The sequence below is a fragment of the Rhinoraja longicauda genome, chromosome 31, assembly GCF_053455715.1.
Source record: "Rhinoraja longicauda isolate Sanriku21f chromosome 31, sRhiLon1.1, whole genome shotgun sequence".
NCBI lineage: Eukaryota > Metazoa > Chordata > Chondrichthyes > Rajiformes > Arhynchobatidae > Rhinoraja > Rhinoraja longicauda.
This window is the reverse complement of record NC_135983.1, coordinates 6,261,560-6,288,993: the sequence shown is the minus strand read 5'-3', so window position 1 is coordinate 6,288,993 and position 27,434 is coordinate 6,261,560. Positions and strand designations below refer to the sequence as shown.

Sequence of the window (27,434 nt, the reverse complement as noted above, 5' to 3'; positions counted from 1 at the left end):
TTGTTGTAAAATAACGTTCTTTCAGCAATCATGGCAGCCTCAAATGTATCAGTGAAACTAAAACTAGCCATTCATTTAGCAGATCTATATGCAAATATCACAATTTTTTAATTAAACCATTTCAAACATACATATTTCTAATCGGTATTTTGCTTATACATTTATTTTGAAGATCATTTGTCAAAAGTTAAAAGGTCAAACTTACTGTACTCTCTGACCAGACAGAATTCCAAAGTGCTCTGACTCTCTAAGGTACGATCTAAATCTACAGCTACGTTAGGTTCATTTTGCTTCTCAAGCCGATATTGATGTCCTGAAAAGAAAAAAAGGCCAGCAAATAATGTGATATAGAAACTTGCATCCTAATTGTGTGGTAACTTCAGTTAAATAATTCAAAGATTCGGGTTTATATTTCATTTCTCCTCCGCCCACATGCCAGAGCAACAATAAAAAAAAGAGCCATGAACCAATTAATGCATCAACCATTATTTCACAAAAACAGGAGCAATTTGTATTTTGTCGTCAAGGCCCAAAAAAAGTAAATGGTTCTGGGTACAAAAGGTTAAATAAATAGAGAGCATTAATATAAATGACATTTCTTCGGCAGTGCAGAGCCATTTGAAGCAGCCCTCTTTCAATGCAAAAGCAAATTCAGACACAAGGAATTACGTCTTGGCTCCAATTAAATATATTTGTCTCCTTCCTCACTATTTTCACAATTTATTGGGTTTTACTTGCTGAAATATTGTGACTACAAAGAGAAGTCAAGCTCAGACTTAACAATCTTGTTTTATTTCCCTCATGTAACTGTGTGCTTCCCCTTGCATCACTTTCTCCCTCTCCTGAACCTGTTGAACTCCTGCTGGACTCCAGATGCCCTCCTGAACCTTGCCCAAACGGCTGCTAAAATGACCAAGGGGATCTGGATGATGGACGACTGTTGGATCATGGTGGCTGCTCGGCTAATCTCTTCTCACTGAACCTCCTGTGCATCTCTACAGTGGGAGGTTTCTGCATCGTGACCCATGACACAAGCACTGGTTGATCTTCCCTGTGTCAAATGAACACATGCTCTCCTGCTCACATCACTGGTTAAATCAAGGACTTACTGTCGGCCTAACAAGATCAACCATTCAGTAACTGAACCTTCGATTTGTACCAGCATCTGCAGTTATTTTCTTACAGTAACTGAACCATAGTCCACTTGGGTAGCTGACAACAGTATGATCAGTGAATTCTCCAATTTTACCAACTAACCAAACTCAACCCTTTTTCTTCCCAACCCCTTTCCTGTGTCCTTTTTGGACTCTCACCCACTTTTCCCCTTCCACCCACATTCCTACCTCTGGCTTCAAAGTTCGCAGCTTTTCTATCCTTATATCTCACCTTTGATCTTTTAATCTCTGGCCTTTATCCAAACTTCTGCCCATCAAAACCCTCCTCACCTGTATCTACCTATCACTTGCCAGGCTTTTTCCTGCCCCTCCTCTCTTCCAGCTTACTTTCCCTCACCCCTCCCACACCATCCGTCTGAATGGTCCCAACCCAAAATGTCACCTATCCATTTTCTCCAAAGATGCTCCTGACCCGCTGAGTTACTCCAGTATCGTTTTATGTGAACAAGCAACTGCAGATTCTTGTTTCTACGGTGTATAAACCAGCTGAGTCCTACAGCATTTGATAATTAAACAGCATTCGAATTCAAGTTTTAATCTCGTATACAATGCCCTCCATAATGTGGAGAAAGAAAACTGCAGATGTTGGTTTAAATTGAAGGTAGGCACAAAATGCTGCAGTAACTCAGCGGGTCAGGCAGCATCTCTGGAGAGAAGGAATGGGTGACATTTCAATAGACAATAGACAATAGACAATAGACAATAGGTGCAGGAGTAGGCCATTCAGCCCTTCGAGCCAGCACCGCCATTCAATGCGATCATGGCTGATCACTATCAATCAGTACCCCGTTCCTGCCTTCTCCCCATACCCCCTCACTCCGCTATCCTTAAGAGCTCTATCCAGCTCTCTCTTGAAAGCATCCAACGAACTGGCCTCCACTGCCTTCTGAGGCAGAGAATTCCACACCTTCACCACCCTCTGACTGAAAAAGTTCTTCCTCATCTCCGTTCTAAATGGCCTACCCCTTATTCTCAAACTGTGGCCCCTTGTTCTGGACTCCCCCAACATTGGGAACATGTTATCTGCCTCTAATGTGTCCAATCCCCTAATTATCTTATATGTTTCAATAAGATCCCCCCTCATCCTTCTAAATTCCAGTGTATACAAGCCCAATCGCTCCAGCCTTTCAACATACGACAGTCCCGCCATTCCGGGAATTAATCTAGTGAACCTACGCTGCACGCCCTCCATAGCAAGAATATCCTTCCTCAAATTTGGAGACCAAAACTGCACACAGTACTCCAGGTGCGGTCTCACCAGGGCCCGGTACAACTGTAGAAGGACCTCTTTGCTCCTATACTCAACTCCTCTTGTTACGAAGGCCAACATTCCATTGGCTTTCTTCACTGCCTGCTGAACCTGCATGCTTCCTTTCATTGACTGATGCACTAGGACACCCAGATCTCGTTGAACTCCCCCTCCTCCTAACTTGACACCATTCAGATAATAATCTGCCTTTCTATTCTTACTTCCAAAGTGAATAACCTCACACTTATCTACATTAAACTGCATCTGCCATGTATCCGCCCACTCACACAACCTGTCCAGGTCACCCTGCAGCCTTATTGCATCTTCCTCACAATTCACACTACCCCCCAACTTAGTATCATCTGCAAATTTGCTAATGGTACTTTTAATCCCTTCGTCTAAGTCATTAATGTATATCGTAAATAGCTGGGGTCCCAGCACCGAACCTTGCGGTACCCCACTGGTCACTGCCTGCCATTCCGAAAGGGACCCATTTATCCCCACTCTTTGCTTTCTGTCTGTTAACCAATTTTCTATCCATGTCAGTACCCTACCCCCAATACCATGTGCCCTAATTTTGCCCACTAATCTCCTATGTGGGACCTTGTCGAAGGCTTTCTGAAAGTCGAGGTACACCACATCCACTGACTCTCCCTTGTCAATTTTCCTAGTTACATCCTCAAAAAATTCCAGTAGATTTGTCAAGCATGATTTCCCCTTCGTAAATCCATGCTGACTCGGAACGATCCCGTTACTGCTATCCAAATGCTCAGCAATTTCGTCTTTTATAATTGACTCCAGCATTTTCCCCACCACTGATGTCAGACTAACTGGTCTATAATTACCCGTTTTCTCTCTCCCTCCTTTCTTAAAAAGTGGGATAACATTTGCTATTCTCCAATCCACAGGAACTGATCCTGAATCTATAGAACATTGAAAAATGATCTCCAATGCTTCCACTATTTCTAGAGCCACCTCCTTAAGTACTCTGGGATGCAGACCATCAGGCCCTGGGGATTTATCAGCCTTCAGTCCCATCAGTCTACCCAAAACCATTTCCTGCCTAATGTGGATTTCCTTCAGTTCCTCCATCACCCTAGGTTCTCCAGCCCCTAGAACATTTGGGAGATTGTGTGTATCTTCCTCAGTGAAGACAGATCCAAAGTAACGGTTTAACTCGTCTGCCATTTCTTTGTTCCCCATAATAAATTCCCCTGCTTCTGTCTTCAAGGGACCCACATTTGCCTTGACTATTTTTTTCCTCTTCACGTACCTAAAAAAACTTTTGCTATCCTCCTTTATATTATTGGCTAGTTTACCCTCGTACCTCATCTTTTCTCCTCGTATTGCCTTTTTAGTTAACTTTTGTTGCTCTTTAAAAGAGTCCCAATCCTCTGTCTTCCCACTCTTCTTTGCTATGTTATACTTCCTCTCCTTAATTTTTATGCTGTCCCTGACTTCCCTTGTCAGCCACAGGTGTCTCTTACTCCCCTTAGAGTCTTTCCACCTCTTTGGAATAAATTGATCCTGCAACCTCTGCATTATTCCCAGGAATACCTGCCATTGCTGTTCTACCGTCTTCCCTGCTAGGGCCTCCTTCCAATCAATTTTGGCCAGCTCCCGCCTCATGCCTCTGTAATCCCCTTTGCTATACTGCAATACCGACACTTCCGATTTTCCCTTCTGCCTTTCCATTTGCAGAGTAAAACTTATCATGTTGTGATCACTGCCTCCTAATGGCTCTTTTACCTCTAGTCCCCTTACCAGATCAGGATCATTACACAACACTAAATCCAGAATTGCCTTCTCCCTGGTAGGCTCCAGTACAAGCTGTTCTAAGAATCCATCTCGAAGGCACTCTACAAACTCTCTTTCCTGGGGTCCATTTCCAACCTGATTTTCCCAGTCTACCTGCATGTTGAAATCTCCCATAACCACCGTAGCATTACATTTTTGACACGCCAATTTTATCTCCTGATTTAACTTGCACCCTAAGTCGAGGCTACTGTTTGGGGGCCTATAGATAACTCCCATTAGGGTCTTTTTACCCTTACAATTTCTCATTTCTATCCATACTGATTCAACATCTCCTGATTCTATGTCACCCCTTGCAAGGGAATGAATATCATTCCTTACCATCAGAGCAACCCCACCCCCTCTGCCCACCTGTCTGTCTTTTCTATACGTTGTGTACCCCTGAATATTCAGTTCCCAGCCCTGGTCCTCTTGTAGCCATGTCTCAGTGATCCCTACAACATCATACTTGCCCATGACTAACTGAGCCTCAAGCTCATCCACTTTATTTTTTATACTACGCGCATTTAAGTACAACACTTTAACTTCTGTATTTACCTCCCCTCTCACATCGTTCACAATTGGCCCTGCCCTTAATTTCTTTTCCGCTCTGGAACTTCTGTTCCCATTCTTCCTAGAGTCTTTTGCAATATCTCCTGTATTCCCTTTTACCTCATCTTCATATTCACAATTTGTTAACCCCTCCCCCCCACTACTTAGTTTAAAGCCACAGGTGTCACACTAGCAAACCTGCCTGCCAGAATGTTTGTCCCCCTGCTGTTAAGATGCAACCCGTCCCTTTTGTACAAGTCACCCCTAGCCCAGAAGAGATCCCAGTGGTCCAGAAATCTAAATCCCTGCTCTCTGCACCAGTCCCTCAGCCATAAATTCATACCCTCTATCTCTCTGTTCCTGGCCTCACCAGCACGAGGTACCGGTAGCAGTCCAGAGATAACCACCTTCGACGTCCTACTTCTCAGCGTTTTTCCCAACTCTCTAAACTCCCGCTGTAGCACCTCCTTCCTCTTCCGCCCGACGTCATTCGTGCCCACGTGCACAACGACTTCAGGTTGATCGCCTTCCCTCGCTAGGATTTTCTGAAGCCGGTCTGTGATGTGTTGAACCCTGGCACCAGGGAGGCAACAGACCATCCTCAAGTCCCTCCTGCTGCCACAGAATCTTCTATCCGTCCCTCGGACTATGGAGTCACCGACCACTACGGCTCTTCCAGACTTCGGTCTCCCCTGTCGTGTATCCTTGCCAACAGGTCCGCCACTCGGACTGGAAACGTCTTCTGCCCCGACAGTTCCCAAGAGGGTATACCTATTTGCAATAGGCACAGCCACCGGGGTCTCCTGTAGTCCACGTCCACTCCCCCCGGAAACAGTCTCCCACCTTCGCTCGACCTGGACCCTTGGCGTGACAGCCTCACAATAGGTCCTGTCGAGGAAACTCTCGCATTCCCGGATGGCCCTGAGGTCATCCAACTGCCTCTCCAACTCCACCACACGTCCCTTCAGGAGCTGCACCTGGACACAGTTCTTGCAGGTGTAGCTCCCAGAAGCTCCCGCGACGTCCCTGTCTTCCCACATCCTGCAGGAAACACACCGCACCAACTTTTCCGCCATCACCTTGTGCCTATAACCAGCTCTGGCTTAAAACAATGGTATCCTCCTCACCTCAGCCTCCTTGCCGAAGACTCGCAGCCAAAGACTCGCACTTTTCTCACTGGGCACTTCCCTCACTGGGCTGCACCTGAACAGGGCTGCACCCTTTTGTGAGCCTTGCTTATATCACCAATTTAAATTGCCTGATTGTCCAATTTACCTGACTTCTCACTTAAACTGCCTGTTGAACTGTGATTAGCACTTACTTTACTGCTCAGCCAACGGGCGTCCTTGCTCTGCTCCCGGACTTTTCAAACTGACTACTACTTCCTTTTGGCGCTCTTTTTAAACTGCCTGTTGAACTGTGATTAGCACTTACTTTACTGCTCAGCCAACGGGCGTCCTTGCTCTGCTCCCGGACTTTTCAAACTGACTACTACTTCCTTTTGGCGCTCTTTTTAAACTGCCTGTTGAACTGTGATTAGCACTTACTTTACTGCTCAGCCAACGGGCGTCCTTGCTCTGCTCCCGGACTTTTCAAACTGACTACTACTTCCTTTTGGCGCTCTTTTTAAACTGCCTGTTGAACTGTGATTAGCACTTACTTTACTGCTCAGCCAACGGGCGTCCTTGCTCTGCTCCCGGACTTTTCAAACTGACTACTACTTCCTTTTGGCGCTCTTTTTAAACTGCCTGTTGAACTGTGATTAGCACTTACTTTACTGCTCAGCCAACGGGCGTCCTTGCTCTGCTCCCGGACTTTTCAAACTGACTACTACTTCCTTTTGGCGCTCTTTTTAAACTGCCTGTTGAACTGTGATTAGCACTTACTTTACTGCTCAGCCAACGGGCGTCCTTGCTCTGCTCCCGGACTTTTCAAACTGACTACTACTTCCTTTTGGCGCTCTTTTTAAACTGCCTGTTGAACTGTGATTAGCACTTACTTTACTGCTCAGCCAACGGGCGTCCTTGCTCTGCTCCCGGACTTTTCAAACTGACTACTACTTCCTTTTGGCGCTCTTTTTAAACTGCCTGTTGAACTGTGATTAGCACTTACTTTACTGCTCAGCCAACGGGCGTCCTTGCTCTGCTCCCGGACTTTTCAAACTGACTACTACTTCCTTTTGGCGCTCTTTTTAAACTGCCTGTTGAACTGTGATTAGCACTTACTTTACTGCTCAGCCAACGGGCGTCCTTGCTCTGCTCCCGGACTTTTCAAACTGACTACTACTTCCTTTTGGCGCTCTTTTTAAACTGCCTGTTGAACTGTGATTAGCACTTACTTTACTGCTCAGCCAACGGGCGTCCTTGCTCTGCTCCCGGACTTTTCAAACTGACTACTACTTCCTTTTGGCGCTCTTTTTAAACTGCCTGTTGAACTGTGATTAGCACTTACTTTACTGCTCAGCCAACGGGCGTCCTTGCTCTGCTCCCGGACTTTTCAAACTGACTACTACTTCCTTTTGGCGCTCTTTTTAAACTGCCTGTTGAACTGTGATTAGCACTTACTTTACTGCTCAGCCAACGGGCGTCCTTGCTCTGCTCCCGGACTTTTCAAACTGACTACTACTTCCTTTTGGCGCTCTTTTTAAACTGCCTGTTGAACTGTGATTAGCACTTACTTTACTGCTCAGCCAACGGGCGTCCTTGCTCTGCTCCCGGACTTTTCAAACTGACTACTACTTCCTTTTGGCGCTCTTTTTAAACTGCCTGTTGAACTGTGATTAGCACTTACTTTACTGCTCAGCCAACGGGCGTCCTTGCTCTGCTCCCGGACTTTTCAAACTGACTACTACTTCCTTTTGGCGCTCTTTTTAAACTGCCTGTTGAACTGTGATTAGCACTTACTTTACTGCTCAGCCAACGGGCGTCCTTGCTCTGCTCCCGGACTTTTCAAACTGACTACTACTTCCTTTTGGCGCTCTTTTTAAACTGCCTGTTGAACTGTGATTAGCACTTACTTTACTGCTCAGCCAACGGGCGTCCTTGCTCTGCTCCCGGACTTTTCGGGTCGAGACCCTTCTTCAGTTGACGTTTCGGGTCGTAGACCCTTCTTCAGTTGACGTTTCGGGTCGAGACCCTTCTTCATTTGATGCTTCGGGTCGAGACCCTTCGACCTGAAACTTCACCCATTCCTTCTCTCCAGAGATGCTGCCTGACCCGCTGAGTTACTCCAGCATTTTGTGTCTGTCCTCCATAATGTTTCGGACAAAGACCCATAATTCATTTATTTGCCTCTGTACTCCACAATTTGAGATTTGTAATAGAAAAAAAATCACATGTGGTTAATGTGCACATTGTCAGATTTTATTAAAGGGTATTTTTATACATTTTGGTTTCACCATGTAGAAATTACAGCTGAGTTTATACATAGTCCCCCCATTTCAGGGCACAATAATGTTTGGGACACATGGTTTCACAGGCATTTGTAATTGCTCAGGTGTGTTTAAATGCCTCCTTAATGCAGGTAAAAGAGAGCTCTCAGCACCAAGTCTTTCCTCCAGTTTTTCCATCACCTTTGGAAACTTTTATTGCAACATGAGGACCAAAGTTGTGCCAATGAAAGTCAAAGCAGCCATTATGAGACTGAGAAACAAGAATAAAACTGTTAGAGACATCAGCCAAACCATAGGCGTACCAAAATCAACTGTTTGGAACATCATTAAGAAGAAAGAGAGCACTGGTGAGCTTACTAATCGCAAAGGGACTGGCAGGCCAAGGAAGACCTCCACAGCTGATGACAGAATAATTCTCTTGAGAAAAAGGAAAAAAAAACCAAACACCTGTCCGACAGATCAGAAACACTCTTCTGGAGTCAGGTGTGGATTTGTCAATGACCACTGTCCGTAGAAGACTTCATGAATAGAAATGCAGAGGCTACACTGCAAGATGCAAACCACTGGTTAGCTGCAAAAATAGGATGGCCAGGTTACAGTTTGCCAAGAAGTACTTAAATGAGCAACCACAGTTCTGGAAAAAGGTTTTGAGGACAGATGAAACGAAGATTAACTTACATCAGAGTGATGGCAAGAACAAAGTATGGAGGAGAGAAGGAACTGCCCAAGATACAAAGCATACCACCCCATCTGTGAAACACGGTGATGGGGGTGTTATGGCCTGGGCATGTATGGCTGCTGAAGGTACTGGCTCACTTATCTTCATTGATGATACAACTGCTGATGATAGTAGCATAATGAATTCTGAAGTGTATGGACACATCCTATCTGCTCAAGTCAAACAAATGCCTCAAAACTCATTGGCCAGCGAGATCATTGGCCGGCGAGATAATGATCCCAAACATACTGCTAAAGCAACAATGGAGTTTTGCAAAGCTAAAAAATGGTCAATTCTTGAGTGGCCAAGTCAATCACCCGATCTGAACCCAATTGAGCATGCCTTTTATATGCTGAAGAGAAAACTGAAGGGGACTAGTCCCAAAACAAGCATAAGCTAAAGATGGCTGCAATACAGGCCTGGCAGAGCATCACCAGAGAAGACACCCAGCAACTGGTGATGTCCATGAATCGCAGACTTCAAGCAGTCATTGCATGCAAAGGATATGCAACAAAATACTAAACATGACTACTTTCATTTACATTACATTGCTGTGTCCCAAACATTATGGTGCCCTGAAATGTGGGGACTATGTATAAACACTGCTGTAATTTCCACATGGTGAAACCAAAATGTATAAAAATGGCCTTTATTAAAATCTGACAATGTGCACTTGAACCACATGTGATTTTTTCTATTACAAATCTCAAATTGTGGAGTACAGAGGCAAGTAAATAAATGATGGGTCTTTGTCCCAAATATTATGTGAAATAAGGTGGAGAATTTAGTAAGACTGGACTGATAAAACATTTCAGTCTTTGTGAAATCACTTACCCTACTGCAGGCTTATACTGTGGACACAGGTATATGCCAGGGTGTCTGTACATCCTTTCCAGCTAGCCTTGAGTGTCATTCAGTTTTATGTAAGCTGACAGCAATCATCATTTACAAACAGTGAATTCATTAGAAAGCCTTAAAAGTAACAGGTCTGAGAGGGGACGATGATAATAACACAAGCTTTTCCTCTTGGAGTAGAAACAAACGACTGTAGATGCTGGTTTATACAAAAAGACACAAATTGCTAGAGTAACTCAGCGGGTCAGACAGCATTTCTGGAGAACATGAACAGGTGATGTTTCGGATCGGAGCCCATCTTCAGTCTGAAGGGTTCCAACCCAAAACATCATCTTTCCATGTTCTCCAGAGGTGCTGCCTGACCCACCGAGTTACTCCAGCACTCTGTCTTTTTCTCTTGTAATTTGAATCCTGGTGTTTCGCCAAAGAAAGTGCCCCATGCTTGTAACCACAACACCTGCCCACCAATGTTTTCTAATGGACACCAGCCCTGGAATCACAGAAATGAGCAGTTTTACCCCAGAGGCAACAAGATACAAGGAAGAGATCATCATCATACAAGGTCATCTCTTTGCAGCAAAAGCTGAAGCGTATTGTTGTGTTAATGGGTGGGACGCGTTATGCTGCAGCAAAGCTGCACCTGTTTGGATATTGATAATGGTGGAAACAAGTCTCCATCCCCAGCATGGCAGTACAAGCAGAATTATCAGAAATAGATCATTCATGAAAAGATTAAAAAACAGCAACATTCCTTATCACATGCTATTTGACAATTCAACACTAAAAGTAAATTTCAACAATCTTCACTTATGCGGTTTTTTTAAAGCACAAAATACTTAAAATTATGTTCTAAAGAGCCAATTATTTTGGCAAGTTAGCTTGCATAAATTTCTAAAAGCTTTTTTCTTATAATCAGTAGGGTGCAGAAAGTAAAGCCATTCCTGAATAACAATGTAACATTGCAACATAAGATATTTAAACCTTGTGTTAGGCACACATATGCAGAATTTTATAACTATCTGCATGCGTTACAAATGAATACAAACCCAATCCTTCAAATGAGCCTTTCTCCCAAGTCAAAAAGCAGTTTGGAATAATTCTGCAATACCAACTACTATTCAGAACAGATTTTAATTTCTTTGTAATTTAGAAGCATTAAATGATAAAGTATTAACTACTGTGAAATCACCAATGGATAATGAATACAATTCAGTAAATTATCTGAATATTACCAACTCTGTCCCACGTATATAGTGTAAAAATGCAGCACTAATCTTTGATGGCTACAGTAACACAAGCTGTCTTTGTAAATCAATATAAATTCTGCAAAGTGACAGATCATAATCTGTAAGACACTTTAGGATATTACATGTCAACTGGGGGGTTTACCATATGAGACAGCAGGCACATTATTGCAATTGTAGAAAAACCTGTGTATGCATAACCATGCTGTATCACAGAGCCAGCAGTGCAAGTGTTTGCAGACAAACAAAACCTCTCAGGCTGAAGCTGTGACTGCCCTTTAGAAAATGCTCATCTCCAAACTAACTCAAAAGACTAGCGTTACACAAAACATTGGGCTGTTATGATTATACATTGCAACATAAGATATTTAAGCCTTGTGCACATGGTACACATATGCAGAATTTTATAAAATACCATCTTTGTCGTCAACGTGTGTAACATATTCAGCATTTCTGTTATTTTACTGCGCGATAAGATCTTGTGCCGGCACTGTTTTTTGAAACAAAGGAGCCTTGCCTTTTGTTTGAATGCACAGTTCAGACAAGTCCAGTGCAGTGAAAAGACAGAGGTTACAATCCTAACAAACCTGACTAAATTGGAAAAAAATACTGAAAACGTTTTGGAAACACAATCCATCAATTCTAATTTTTAAACTTTCACTTTCAGTCAACAACAGAAAAAGGTCCCCTGGAACTTTTATCTTCACTACAAAGTGTTCTTATCTCATGGTGGTGTCAGGAGCTTTATCTCTCTTTCAACTGACACCACAGACAATTCAGTTAAAATTGGAAAAGAATCCCACTCCAGTTGAGTAAATAAATAATCAATACTCATCTAAATGCAAATGAGAAACTAGCCCCCTCTGATAACAGGGTGCTTATCAAAGATCCAATTTTCTCCAGACAGTTGGATGCAACCAAATCACCATCATCCAGTCACAAACTAATGGATAAAAATCGTAACTAAACTGAGCAGATCACTAGAGATCAACTTAGTTGCAGGCTTTGGCCACTTCACATTTAACTAGGTTCGCTATCACTCACTTCTGGTCAGCTTTTCCTTGTTTGGACCATTCCAATCAACCGTGGCCTCCTTTTACGGTTAATAATTATTACTTTAGGTCATTAAATCGGCAGCAGCAAATGATTTAGAAGGCTGCTTGTTGAAATGAGGTAACCAAAATCTACAAACAACAATCTTCAAGGGAGAACGCAAAGCAACACCATTTAGTTCAATTTTCATAAGCCAGAAATCTAATATTAAGAAAATAACCAAAATATGTTTCTGTCACTGTGGTTACAATAACCACATGTACATTACTGTGGTTGACAAATGTTATGGAAGGCAGCATGGACCACAAAAACATGTACTGTGGTTTGCTGTTCAGTTGGTTGAGAACACATCTTAGACCATTCAATGGTAATGGTGGGACAGCAGAGATAAGGCTCCAAGATGTTTGTGAGCGTCACTGAAGCAATACAAATATCAGCCTGTGCAACATTTTGTGCTGAACCCAGAAACAGCCCAGGTCCGGACAATGGGGCCAGGTTCACCTCCCCAGTAATCACAAGGTAGCAACAGAACTGAACAGTGTCCCTGCTGCTTATGAAACATATCAAGAGTAAACTCGGGAGAAGTGGAGTTCACACCAATCAAGTTCTGAGATTTTTCACATTGCCATTCTAACCCGAGAACAAGGCCAACAATTGCAAATTGTTCAATTATAATTGACTCATTGCTGGGGGAGAAAAAATATATTATAACATATTAACTTTATTAATCTATAGCAATTAGATGGTTTGTTTGGTCTGCTGGTGTATTAACACTGTGCCAACTGAGATCAGATGGTCCATGGCAAAGTGAACATTTTTTCATTTCAAAGAGATCCACTGTCATTTATAATTAAAACCAATTCATAAATTTCAAACCTCAATTGCTTGGTTTATCGAAAAACCTTTTTGGACTCAACAGGGCGGCACAGCGGTAGAGTTGCTGCCTTACAGCGCCAGAGACCAGGGATAGATCCTGACTACGGGTGTTGTCTGTACAGAATGTGTATGTTCTCCCTGTGATCGTGTAGGTTTTCTCCGGGTACTCTGGTTTCCTCCTATATCCCAAAGAGGTACATGTTTGTAAGTTAATTGGCTGCAGTAAGATTGTAAATTGTCCCTCGCGTGTAGGATGTGTGTACGTGTGTAGGGGTGATCGCTGGTCGGCATGGACTTGGTGAGCCGAAGGGAATGTTTCCGTGCTATATCATTAATCTACAGTAAAGACTCCAGTGTATACTAGAAATTTATCTAACTGTGGAATCTGGCATCGAATAAAATATAAAGACCATTTAATACTTGAATTTTGCAGGACCAATGTCCAGTAACAAATATGTTCGCAATTCAAGACATGCAGCTTTTGACTCCAAAAGAGAATATTTAAAAAATATTTTCATATTGTCAGAGCAAAGAAATCTGAAGAAACAATTAAAGTGCCCCATGATTGAAGTCCTAATCAAATACTTGCCACAAGGTACATACAAGTGCGGAAGTATGTTTGCAAGATGAGGACACCTTAATAATTTAAATGAATTATTAATGAATTAATGATTTAGATGCGGTGCTGGCTCGAAGGGCCAATAGGCCTCCTCCTGCACCTATTTTCTATAAAGGGATTAAAAGTAATACAAGCACATTTGCAGATGACACAAAGCTGGGTGGCAGTGGGAACTGTAAGGAGGATGCTATGAGGATGCAGGGTGACTTGGCCAGGTTGGGTGAGTGCATGGCAGATGCAGTTTAATGTGGATAAATGTAAGGTTATCCACTTTGGTGGCAAGAACAGGAAGGCAGATTATTATCTGAATGGTGTCAAGTTAGGAAAAGGAGAAGTACAACGAGATCTGGGTGTCCTTGTACATCAGTCACTGAAAGTAAGCATGCAGGTATAGCAGGCAGTGAAGAAAGCTAATGGCATGTTGGCCTTCATAACAAGAGGAGTTGAGTAAAGGAGCAAAGAGGTTCTTCTACAGTTGTACAGGGCCCTGGTGAGACAACACCTGGAGTATTGTGTGCTGTTTTGGTCTCCAAATTTGAGGAAGGACATTCTTGCTATTGAGGGAGTGCAGCGTCGGTTCACGAGGTTAATTCCTGGGATGGCTGGTCTGTCATATGTTGAAAGACTGGACTGACTGGGCTTGTATACACTGGAATTTAGAAGGATGAGAGGGGATCTTATTGAAACATATAAGATTATTAAGGGATTGGACACGCTAGGGGCAGGAAACATGTTCCTGATGTTGGGGGAGTCCAGAACCAGGGCCCACAGTTTAAGAATAAGGGGTAGGCCATTTAGAACGGAGATGAGGAAAAACATTTTCACCCAGAGAGTTGTGAATCTGTGGAATTCTCTGCCTCAGAAGGCAGTGGAAGCTGATTCTCTGGATGCTTTCAAGAGAGTTAGATAGAGCTATTAAAGATAGCAGAGTCAAGGGATTTGGGGAGAAAGCAGGAACGGGGTATGCCTGATCAGCCATGATCATAGTGAATGGCAGTGCTGGGTCAAAGGGCTGAATGGTCTACTGCACCTATTGTCTATTGTCGATTGACACAAAGGAAAAGAACAATAAACTGTTTAATCTAACCCCAAGAAATGCATTATATTTGAGTTTAGCTAGCTGCGATCAATGCTAAGTGTACGGCCAGTTTAGATATCTTTTGTTCTAAAGAACCTGAACTTACTTTTCAAGCTTTCAGCACCCCACTTTTTTCCCGCTGCTCTTTCTGAATTCAGTTCAATGTGATGGAAACAAAATGCAGAGTGACAGGATTTGCAGTTGTGTCAGGGGTTTCTGACACCTGCTCCATTGCAGTAAAACAACTCCACTTTAAACCAATTCCAGCTAACAGTCTACTGACAGCTGAAGTGATCTAGGCTGAAAACCTAACTCTCAGTAAATCTAATATAATGAATATTTTTAACATACATTATATTGCCTTGGGAAAGATACATTTCACGCTGTAAATGCTTCAACTTGCCGTGTTAATATCCATGGAAAAAGAATTGGTTTTCACTGCCAAATCAAATACACTCATGATCGTCTGCTGCTGCCTTCCAATCTATTTCGGGTATGTGCCATATATCACTGTGCAAACCATATCCAAGTTTGAGACCATCTTATATGTATGTAAAAACAAAGAGCTTCTCGTAATGACTTGTTTAAAATAAAATAAGCAGCAAAGTTATTTGTAACCACGGGATTTTTAAAAAGAATGATAGGTAGATTACTAAGCAGTGGTGATGGTTCTGTATAATGCACAGGAGTGTTTTTATTTAAGGAACATCCATCTGGACTCTTGCACACAGTGGGGTAAGGATCTCAACCTTCAGAAACCTCAGCAGCCACCTCTTTCAGTGGACCATCAACTTTGTGCAGTTTATATCTGTTGGCAACAGACAGCAAGACTAGAATAAAAATCTGACAGCAAAGTACAACAGATCAGGTTAAAATATTAAGATTTCATTTGCAGTTGTGGAGAAAGGCATCACTCCAACTGCTTGGCAAAAGCTGGACTGGGCTGCAGAGTAACGAGGTTAAAATGTCCTTTGCTGTAATCCCCCAACCAACCAGAAAAAGCAGTTGCTGACAATTTATTTCTCTAATGAAGTGTGACTTAATAAGGAAAGGAAAAGCCTCCCTGTGCAGGGCATATTATGTTCATATTTAACCAGCCCTCAAGCCAATTTTTTCTCCATATGTAGTTGCACATCGGCCTTTATGGCAAACACACTTGGATCCATGTCAACTTAGTAACTTAAATGTACGTAAATGTCTTCTGCTTGACCTGTGAGCGAGAGCAAAAAGGAGAGGGTTGGAAAAGAGGAAGAAATTGGCCAAGATTAAAATTTACTCAAGAAAAGCCACGACTAGTTTTTTGGAAGTCATCTTTTGTTGCAAAAATCTTCGGGGACAACAAGATGGCCTGTGGCAAATGGTTCAGTGGACAAATGTCAACCAATTCATGCTGGGGTGGGAGGAGAAGACAAACAACAGCTGGTGCAGTTTTGGCTCTGGAAGGATTTATTGTTTGTTTTAACTCATTAAATACCACTCGTACTCAGGAAGGTGGTAACCTTTACACAATCCCTTTCTGTTAAGTGCTCCATTGTGTCCAATAGTGTTGTTGAAGCCTCCTTTCCCAAGTGCAAAACATACAACAATATTATTATTTGAAGCACAAATTAGGAAATCACTTCACTCGACAATCAGCTGTCAAAAAATTCTGATAATTGGTACTCACTGCCAGCGTCAGGTGTGCTGGTGCTGAGCCACATCCACATTGAATGGCGAGCACGGAACTACCAAGGCACATGGGAATACAGAGCACAATCTAGGTCAAACAAGACTAAGGCTAATTTTACACATACAACAAGAATGCTAACCCTTGAATCCTTTACACTGACTGCAAAGGAAAAGTCAAAGCAAAGATAGACACAAAGTGCTTGAGTAACTCAGCAGGTCAGGCAGCATCTCTGGAGAAAAAGGATGTGTGATGTTTCGGGTCGGGATCCTTCTTCATACTCCACCCGAAACGTCATCCATCCTTATTATCCAGGGATGCTGTCTGGCCCGCTGAGTTAATGTAGCACTATCTTTGGTATTAACCAGCATCTGCAGTTTCTTATTTCTACGAAAAGGCAAAGCAACTGGTGCAAAAGATCAATGATTCAAAGTAATAAAACAAAATACGAAACAATAGAGGAGAAACTGAAGTACAAAGGCTGAAATGACACAGTGCAGCATTTCAGAAGAGAAACAAGACCTTAAGAATTAACAGACAATGGAGGTAAATCAAAGATTAAAACACATGCCCAATATGGGTTAATTGATTTTGACCGAAGGGCCGAATGGTCTCCTCCTGCACCTAGTGTTTATTGTCTATTGACCCTGTGCTGTTCGTGCAGAGTTTACACGTTTCCTGGGTGGATTTCTGCGGCGTGCTCCGATCTCCTCCCACAACTTAGAATGTGTAGCCTAACTGACTGCTGTGTTACCCCTTAGTGCAGTTAAGTGGCAGGATGAGGAGTTGGGCATGTGAAAGAGAATACTGGTAGGATTGCTCTGTTGGAAGCTGACATTGGCCCAATGGGTCAATTAGTCTCCTCCTGAGATGTCGCAAGTAATAGATGGTCACAGGTGGAGGCAGAGTAATAAGACAATCAATTCTGCATTTTTAGATAAAATCCTGTACTGTTGAACCACAATTGTAATATTTCCGATTTAAATATCAGTGAGTGTATATTTGCCATTTAAATATCAGTGAACGTATGTGTGTAAAATTATATGAGTCTCACCAAATAAATTTCTTGCCCAATTCCCCTATGTAACTACAAAAATTTTTGACACAAAATGCTGGAGTAACTCAGCGGGACACACAGCATCTCTAGGGAGAGGATCTCGACCCGAAACATCACCCATTCCTTCTCTCCAGAGATGCTGCCTATCCCGCTGAGCTACTCCAGCATTTTGTGTCTATCTTCGGTTTAAACCAGCATCTGCAGTTCCTTCCTATACAGAAAGCTTTGGCTGTGATGGTTAGTAATTTGATAAATTCTTTTTTTGAAAAAAAAATATACCATAAGCAATTAAACAAGATAATTACTCTGATTCACTTACACATCCTTACAACTCGTCATCTGTTTCAGAATAAATGTTTGTGTAAAAAATAAATGAACCTGCGCATTCACGACTAATTTGCTTTAAATTTCCTGCAGATGACTTTGTTTATAGAAACATAGAAAATAGGTGCAGGAGTAGGCCATTCAGCCCTTCGAGCCTGCACCGCCATTCAATATGATCATGGCTGATCATTCAACTCAGTATCCTGTACCTGCCTTCTCTCCATACCCCCTGATCCCTTTAGCCACAAGGGCCACATCTAACTCCCTCTTAAATATAGCCAATGAACTGGCCTCAACTACCTTCTGTGGCAGAGAATTCCACATATCTCCAATGTTTAAAGGTCTTTCAGTTCCTTGGTTCTGGTTAAGGAATATAAACACGGAGCAAAATTCAGAGCAAAACCAATACTAACTACATTTAGGAAATAATCTAGTTGTGTTATTTTTCATTTTGCGAAGAGAACTTGCCCTTCCAGCTACAAATATTGGTGGCGTGTATACATGGATGTAATTTAACAGCACAAATAAGGCCTGTTTATTCACTGTATCTCCAGGCACAAAGAATGGAGGATCATCTAACGTTCAAGTACCAACACATCTACACTACTGAATTTCAATTATTCCACTTTAGACACTGACTGATAACTATGGCTCTATCATATCAAGAGGGACCTGGTGCAAGTTACTTCATATGTTGCTGAAAATCTAATTTTCATTTGCTTTAATTTTAAACTTCTTTACTTTCTCTTTCGTGCACAAGGATAGTGGTTCCTTTCAATGGTAAAATTTCATTTTAGTGGGATAATCTGGTGCTCACAAGTGAGATAATGAAGTTCTGTTCACTCTGAACTCAGCCTCAAGTAAATACTGCACCTTGAAAAAAAAAGTTTTTTTCCAAACTTTTTCTCCACTTCCAATTAATCGCATTTGCCCCCAATCTGTAACACCAAGTACCAACACTAGTAAATATTTCCGATAACAGTGGTAGATTTCATAAATCTAGACCAGATTGGAAATGAAGTGTTACACAATGGTTTTTAATAGAGGATGAAAGTGAACTCTGTGTATGTTTACGAATAGTTTCAAAGCAATACTCTTTAAATTGAAGGATTCTTCTTTTCTACACTTTTCTAAATTAATGACATAGAGAAGATAGAATCTGTTGTTTACCAAAAGCAGATGTTTTAAGTTACAACTGCTATATAAAAGGATTATTCATGTTGGGAGTGAAGACAGTTGATTAGCCTGTTCATAACTATGGAAAATGCAGATCATGTCTCCAAAAAAGCTGGCTTCCAATCAAGACCGTATGTATTCATAATGTAACAATTCCTCATAAATCTACAAACTGCCTGACATTAAAATAAACTCTTAGCACACTTATTAGAATACAAGATGCCATTAAATCCAGTCATAAAAGCTCAATGCAAATATATCCAAAACTGGGAAAGAATCCAATGGAATACTGCACAAACAGGGCAGAACATTCAACTCCAGTGCCAAAAGTTTGGAAAAAGCCATTAGCAGATCCGTGGAAGCAGTGTTTATGAATTTTAAAAGCAGAAGTAGATCAATCTGTGATAAAGGGGTTGGAGATTACTGGGCACAGAATAGAATGCAGTGTTGATGTTACGATCAGAACAGCCACGAAGGTATTCAATGGCAAAGCAGATTCAAGGGAATGGGTGGCTTGCTCCAGTCAGTAATTTGAATGCTTCTATGACTTTTGGCTGTCTGTTATACATCGGCCCTTCTTGCCCTTACTGCGACTTACGTGCAGAGATAAAACATCCTAGATGAATAACTGGAAAGGCCATCGACAAGGGTAATTTTATCATCTCTCAAATTTGAAAATGTCACTCAAAGATTTGGGACAAGTTCCATCTTCGAGCTGGGGAAACAGTGGAAGAGACATTCCAAAATGATTTTCTTTCAAAAAAGATTAGACAGATGAACAGATGTAACTTAAGAAAACTTTGGTCTTGGCCCTCTGCACCAAAACCTCATTAATGCAAGGAACATTTGTATTTTGACCAACACACTTAATCTAACTATGAACATTTTAACCCCTTATGCAAGGCAGGTCAGTAAGATGACACATTTTTCATAATAACCATTCAAATTCCTCGAGCATCTCAAACACAGTTGAACTGAAGTATCTGGTTTCAGATCTGTAAGAAAAAAGAAGCAGATGCTGGTTTAAAACGAAGAGACACAAAAAGCTGGAGTAACCCAGCGGGCCAGGCAGTATCTCTGGAGAAAATAGGTGACGTTTCGAGTCGTGCCCCTTCTTCAGACTGACAGGGGAAAAGGAAATGAGAGATATCGAACTAATAAAATATATGCAAAAAGTAACGATGATCATAGAAAGGCTGTATCTCACGTGTCCCTTTCCCCTGACTCTCAGTCTGAAGAAGGGTCTCAACCCGAAACAGCACCTATTCCTTTTCTCCAGAGATGCAGTCTGACCCGCTGAGTTACCCCAGATTTTTGTGTCTATCTGGTTTCAGATGCTCAATAAAGCCAATTCCCACCACTCATCAAGACTGAAGACCCATGCAGCACCACCACCTTCACCCATAGTCATCCCCATCACTACACAAACCCTCAGCCATAGTTTTACCCAGAAGCTCACCTTCCCCAAAACCCGTTTCATCAGCCTGTGTAAGGTACAATTTTTCAGCAAACTATTTTCACTTTGCAATTTAGTTCCAAGCATTGTGAGAAAGAAACTAAAAGAACGTTTCTTCTGCCTAGAATCGGAGTAGAGGGTGATGAATCTTTGGAATTTCCCATCCTGGAGGGCTGTGAAGGCTCAGTCATGAAAGACATCAATAGGTTTCTGGACACTAAGGGAATCAAAGGATACAGGGATAGGGCGGGACAATGGATCCCAGTATGAACTTCACCCATAATCTACCCATTACCCACCATCAATCGCTGGCCAGACTCTCAGGGCACAATGGCCTTCTCCTGCTTCTAGTTCTTACACTCGAGAAACCTTCAAATGTCTCTTCAAAACCACTGTCCACATAAATGCCCTTCCTTACCCTTAATTCTAACTGATGCACTTTTCAGTGCAAAACACCGATATATTTTACCGAATTTAAAAAGTTAAGGAAAAGTTGTTTTTCAAATGTCTGAAACTGCAGTCACAGATTGGTGCAACTTTTAAGATTGAAAACAAAGGAACTCAACTTGAAAATACTTTAATGCAAGCATAAACATTTCACGATAATTGAAGGATTGTGCTTGAAATAATACAATTGGAATAAGATTTGCTACTGGGTACTGGAAAAAGTGCAGCAGAGAATTGTAGTCACTGAACGGCTCCTCTTTCTTCAGAGATGTTAACCTATAGGGGACCTCACTTTCAAAAGGGAAAAAAAAATCATTGAAACATGCCAAAAAAAACTTGAAAACATTCACCCTTGGGTACTGGATCACTTACATGACTGAAGTCACTCTCCCATTTATACTGCAAGAGGCTGCTGCTAAACTGGGACAGTGCCAGCTCAAATTCTGCCAGGAATAAATCAGTGTCACCAGCTGAAGCACATAACTTTGTATCAATTTTCATCGCTATTATTTGAAGTTATAAGGCTGGTAGAAAATGTCCAACGGGCTGGGATCGGTGGTTGCAGTGATGGTGGAACCGGCAGCGTTTTCTGTCACCTTGCCACCACGCTGCCGACTGTAAGCTCAGGATTTCCAAGCATGCATAGTTTAATGCGGGAATCCCAATATTGCTGTCAGCTATTCAGTCTTCCTCCACGGGGTGCACAGCTTGCAGCCTTCACTACGTAATCATGGGAATCACCGAGATGACAAAAACAAACTCATCTCATTGTGAAATGCCCTTAAAATGCATTTTGCTTTGTTGTGATATCTATAGCGGAGAACATAGAAAAGCACGGCATAGAAACAGGCCCTTTTGGCCCATATTGTCTGTGCTGAACATGATGCCAAGATAAACTAATCTCTGCCTGCACCCGATCCATATCCCTTCATTCCCTGCGATTCCATGCACCTATGCCTCTTAACTGCCACTATCCTATCAACCTCCGCCCACAACCTCCGCCCACCACCTCCGGCAGTGCATGCTCGGCACCCTCCACCCTCTGTGTAAAAAAAAAACTTACCCCGCACTTCTGCTTCAAACTTTACCCCTCACTTTAAAGCTATGCCCTCTAGTCTTTGACATTTTCACCTTGGGAAAACGGTTCCGACTGTCACATGAATTGAATGTCACATTGTTATTAACCTGCCAGCACGATGGCCTAAAATACTACGTTTGTAAATGCATTTCCCTCGGGTAAAAAAATTGCAGAATGTTATTTTTTTTTGTGGAATTACAGCTTTCACCAAAAGCTCATGTGCAAACTCCAAAATCATTTGAGATATGCGTTGAGATTTTTCCTTGCTAATTTTCTGACTGATAATTCTTCACTGTAACAGGTTGCAGTTGAGGCCGATGCTGCTCTGCTGACGGTCTTACCTGGAGAAATGGACGTCCGCTCCAGAAATCGAGCCTGGTCCTTACAAGCTGACTGTACAGCTGACAGGATGGTTCAGCTAGTATCAGGCAACCGAACCATCCTATCAACAACTAGAGAATAGTCTGCGCTGCTATCTACCTCACTGGAGACCCATGGGATACCTTTAATAGGAATTTACTGGACTTTATCTTGCACTAAACATTATGCCTTTTATTGTATATCTGTACACAGTGGATGGCTCAATTGTAATCAAGTATAGTCTTTCCGCTGACTTGTTAAAAGCTTTTCACTGTACCTCGGTACACAAGTGACAATAAACAAAACTGAACTAAAGCTGCTTCGTCCCCAATCAGAAAATACAGACCAATCAACAGCACTAGTGGGGTTCTTGTGGTGACTGACTGCTCCTCAGCAAGAGCTCCTCCAATACTTCTTGCTGCACAGGAGACTTCATCCCCCTCACTTTCCTTTGCTCCTCCATAATTCAACCAAGTACTCATTTCCCCTTTCTCCACCACAGCTCTACTTTGAAGTCCTTTATTTTCTCTCTAACTACTTAGTCCTTCAGCAAAACACAAAGCGAACTCAGCTGGTCAGGCAGCATCTGTGGAGGGAACAGACAGGCGGCATTTCGGGTCAGGGCCCTTCTTCAGACCCAAGAGGAGTCCCGGCCTAAAACATCGTCAGTCGATTCCCTCCACAGATGCTGCCTGACCCGTTGAGTTCTTCCAGCACTTTACATTCTGCTCAAAATTCTGGCCATCTGCAGTCTCGAGTCTCTACTTCTTCCTTTATCATTGCCAAATCCACAATGTTACAAAACCTCACACCATAGTTATATTTTCTTCCACCACACTAACCCAAAATGGCACAGGAGAAACATATTTGTTCACAATTGTACTGGTAGAAATGACCATCACTGTCTTCAAGGAGACCAAGTACCGTCTTCACTTCAAGATTATCTGCAACAGTGCTGTATGACATTATAACCAGTTAAAGTTGAATAGACTTGGAACAGAACGAGCAGATCAAACCTGGGCATCCATGAGGCTCCGAGGATCAGCAGCAACAATGTACAGGGCATAATGTGTAACCTCATGGCTTGATGTGACCATCAGTCCATCATGACTATGGAGCCAGGTCATGAACTCCATTTCAATGAGTGCCAGAAGGCACGCAAGAAACATCACCACACACATCCAAAGCTGAGGGACCAAGCCCCCTGAGGCTGCACCTCAGGACTGTGAAAGTGTTAAACAGTGCACACAGTGGGGTGATCTCACAGCCAATTGATCAGAGTGACTCTCTGCATCTGGGTTGTGAATGGTGGCAAATGATTGAAAAGGTGACAGGATAAAGAGTTTCTAGAAATGATCCTTACCACCACACATAAGAACGCAGTGTCCAGCGAAAGGGGAGGCTGAAACACTGGCAACCATGTTCATCCATGTGCCTGCTGAGATCTCTATGGTCGCAGAAGCCAGTCTGATCCCCTCCACACAATATCACAAAGGAGGGGAACGCCAGTGTTATAAAGGAGCAGCACGGTTTGGCTCAAGGCACAGCTGGATTGATAGTTCTCACTGGATAGAGGCACAGCACTGAAGAACAGAGCCCCACAACCAGGTCTGTGCCAGGCCAAGCCACGTGGCGCCGTTATGATACGGGCATTCACCTCACCATGCATAAAGCTCTACCCTGGTTACAACGTGCAGGGCAAATGAATTCCAGCTCATTACCACCCAATCAGTCCACACTCAGTCCTCAGTGACTGAAAATGATGGCAACAGGGATATCAGGTGGATTTTAATTGAAATTTGCTCACCAATGCCGTTTGGGTTTCACCAGCATCACACTGCGCCAGGTATCATCGCAACCTTGGATCAAAGAACCGAACTCCAGAGATGAGGTGCGAGTGATTGCCCCCGACATCATGACAGAATTTAACCAAGCCGACCGAGCACGATGAATTCCTGGTTTAACTGATCAATGGACCTCAAGCAAAAACTATGTGAAATCATGCTGTACGCAAAAGATGAATGCAGTTGATCGCTGCAGCCCAAGTTCATCATGGCAGGACTGTGACTGCAAGCATAGGCGAGAGCCTGTGGTGACCAACCCAGGTCTTGTCACCCAAAGCGTTTCCAGCACATCTTACATTTGTCAACAGGAAGAATAAGGGCAGCAGGTACCAGGTAAGGATACCACAGGCAAGTTCCCTTTCAAGATACATTTCCAAGTCAGGATGCCCCAGCCGCACTGTGCAAATACCTTCAGCAGAATAACTACTGCAGAAGTTGGCTCGCCACCATCCTTAGAAGAGTAATTAGCATCCTTATAAGAACAACAGCAAAAAGCCATGGATTTTCCCCCCAAAAGCCACGTCCTAAAATATGAATATAGAAAACAACAAATTACTAAATTAGCCTCTCCCTGTAGTGTACAACAAACTGCCTGTCTGAAAGCAGTGAGCCATTTGTTCTTGCCTCTCCCCAATGGCATCTATCGAGATAACAGTTGCTGGCTTTTCAGTGAAATGTTTAGCAGCTGAAACCCTTTTTAAAAAAGCATTTAAACAACAAATATCAAAATAAGATCAATTTTATGCAATTACACAAAAGCTCAAGTTTAAACTTAAAATATTTAAATAAATTAAAATCTAGAATTTGCTACATTTTTACTCAATAACCACAATTTGCTGAAACTTGCAGTTCTCTATATTGGAGGCAGGCTTCACCACTGAAAGGAAGGAAATCCTCTGAACTCCACTACCCGGGATTCCCCCACAGCACCAATCAATAGACATTTGTGTAGGTTTTATATTGATAAATATATATATATATGCGCATGCATTCATGCATTCCCACAAGGGTAATTTGGCAACCACTAAATGTTGTGAGATAAAAGCTTTTCTATATTTGTTAAAACATTAAAATACTTGTGCATATTCATTTCTGAATCCCCAGCAGGTCTGTGCATAAGTTGCTTTCCATCACTGACTTCACCGAACCATGATGCAGTTTAGATCAGCACTTCTGTTTTACCTGTGAGCCATTTTCCACCGGTGACTGCCAGGAAAGCCATCAACCAAAACCCAAACACGTCCACTGAGACAACACTCTTTGGATTTATCCAACGTGTCTGCTTCTAATTAAATATCTGCCGTAACAGCTTCCTTTGCACATTCATCTTGTGCTGTAGAGAAGAGATCCCTGGAATTAGGTACCATTGTTCACTTTTTATTTAAACTTCTCCCCCAAAGTTCTGACACAAGACATGTAGACTACTATGATACAGTACTTCCATTAACCCCCTACTGCTTTCACTGGTAAAGCTGTTGTTGTTTATAAAGCTGCTCCATGAAGTAATGATAGTTACAGATGCTTTCTTTGTCCTTACCTTCAGAGCCAGGGTACATTCGTAATAGAATCAATTTCAGGCACATAAAATATTGAAGAATGCTTATGTATAACTAAGCTTTAACTAAAAGTAATCATCCAACATAAATTTCAGACCAGACTTGAACATAATTTCATATAATCATAGTTAGTTGCTAAATTGAGAATTGACAGACAAACATCTTGCTACAAAGGTGTATTCCCCTTTGTAGAATATACCTTTGCAGTACACAGAATGGCCCATTGTTGCAAACAGACATTGTGAGCTCTTAAGTCACCAAGTCAAACATTTTGCAAGGATTTATCCAATGTGTGGATAAATTAAGTTGTGGAGTTAAGGAAGAAATAAAATAACCTCTATTGATATGGAACCTTTTCAAAATAAAATCTGAAGAGACCATTGAATGATTGACAAATAGGAAATGAGGATGCATATTTATACCATTCAAATCTGTAATTTCCACAAATGTTTTCAGCACAAGAGCGATTGTACAACTGGGAATCAACATTCCACACATGGAGTCATATTTGAGACATGATTCTGGGCGGGATTCTGTGCGGGTTAAATCACAGGCCAGAACCTGCTGGTCCCATGTGGAACCGACCGCACTTTCCACCTCAAGAACAATCAAGTTTGAATCTCCAGACTTTAGGGCTCCTCTCCGCTGGTTACCCTTCCGTGGTCTTATGATGTCAGGGTCCAGTGCAAACTAGCTCACACCTCATCATTCAGACACAAAAGAGCATCTGCTGAAGCTGCATCAGGCGAGAGCAGCAGGTTCATTATCATGGGTAGAAATAGATTCAAGAAGCAAGTGTGCTGCTCAACAGACATTTTTGAAGTAACTAAGCTTAAACTAAACCATTTGTATTTTCGTTCTCACATGCAGTGATATCTCAGACATAGTGAAAAACTGTTCTGCATGTTATCCAGACAAATCATACTATACTCGAGTACATGAGGTAGTGCCAAAAAAAGTACACAATGCACAGAATATCATGTTACCGCTACAGAGAACGTGCAGATAAAAAGTGCAAGGTTGCAACAAGGTAGATTGGATGATCAGAAATTCACCCTTAGCATACAAGAGGTTTTAATTGTTAAGTCTTAATTATTGTTCATTTGTAAGTTTATGAATGTTTTAGAACATGAGGGTCAGATCAAGTTACATGGGGATAATGGAGAAACCAGTTAAAAGTTTGGGTAGGTGGTATAACAGGAAGTTGGATGACACTGAATAGGTTCAGCAACTTAGAAAGGATGTTACTGGCAAGTTGAAGTTGTGGTGTTGCAGTTTGAGTTATTCCCTAGGTTGACAGTATATGAGGTGTCAATTTCTAAGGTGGGAAGTTTAGAGAGATTGGTTAGTTCATATATTCGGAAATGGTTAGGAGTTCCATGGTGTCTCAGTAATGTGGCTTTGTATGGGAAAGGTATTCTCCATTTACCATTGTCTAGCCTAACAGAGGAGTTTAAGTAAGCTAAGGTGAGGTTAGAGTTGCAATTATCAGGGAGTAAGGATACCTTAGTTAGTAATCTGGTGCCAAGTGTATCTAGAGGGAGGAAGTGGAACTCAAGGCAGGCAGTAGAAGAAGCACAAGCAGCTCTGAGGCAGACAGACATTGTTGGTAGGGTGCAGCAAGGGAAAGGAACATCAGGGCTCAGCACAGGGAAACCAGTGTGGAATCAGGCAGGTCCAACAGAGAGGAGGAGTTTGGTTGTAGAGCAGGTACGTCATCAGTGAGATGTGTAATGGCAGTAGCTCAGGTTAAGCAGGGATGGATGAACTGGGAACGTGTAGAAAAGAGGTTTAGCTGGAGGGACCTGTGGTGTATGGAGGCGGCTCATGTAAGTTTCCTTGTAGGCTTATTTATGATGTGGTGCC

The 27,434-nt window shown here is 42.3% G+C and overlaps 1 protein-coding gene across 4 annotated transcripts in view; it reads right to left on the bottom strand.

Moving 5' to 3' along the window:
- Positions 1-27,434, bottom strand: part of mapkap1 (MAPK associated protein 1) — a 247,585-nt gene that overhangs the window by 65,440 nt on the left and 154,711 nt on the right. For 3 of the 4 annotated variants that reach the window (XM_078426340.1, XM_078426343.1, XM_078426342.1), the window contains one exon: positions 206-313. The exons of the other annotated variant lie outside the window; for it this stretch is intronic. In XM_078426340.1, coding sequence (XP_078282466.1) covers positions 206-313 — 108 coding nt within the window. The remainder of the gene's footprint in view (positions 1-205; positions 314-27,434) is intronic. 4 annotated transcript variants of the gene reach the window in all.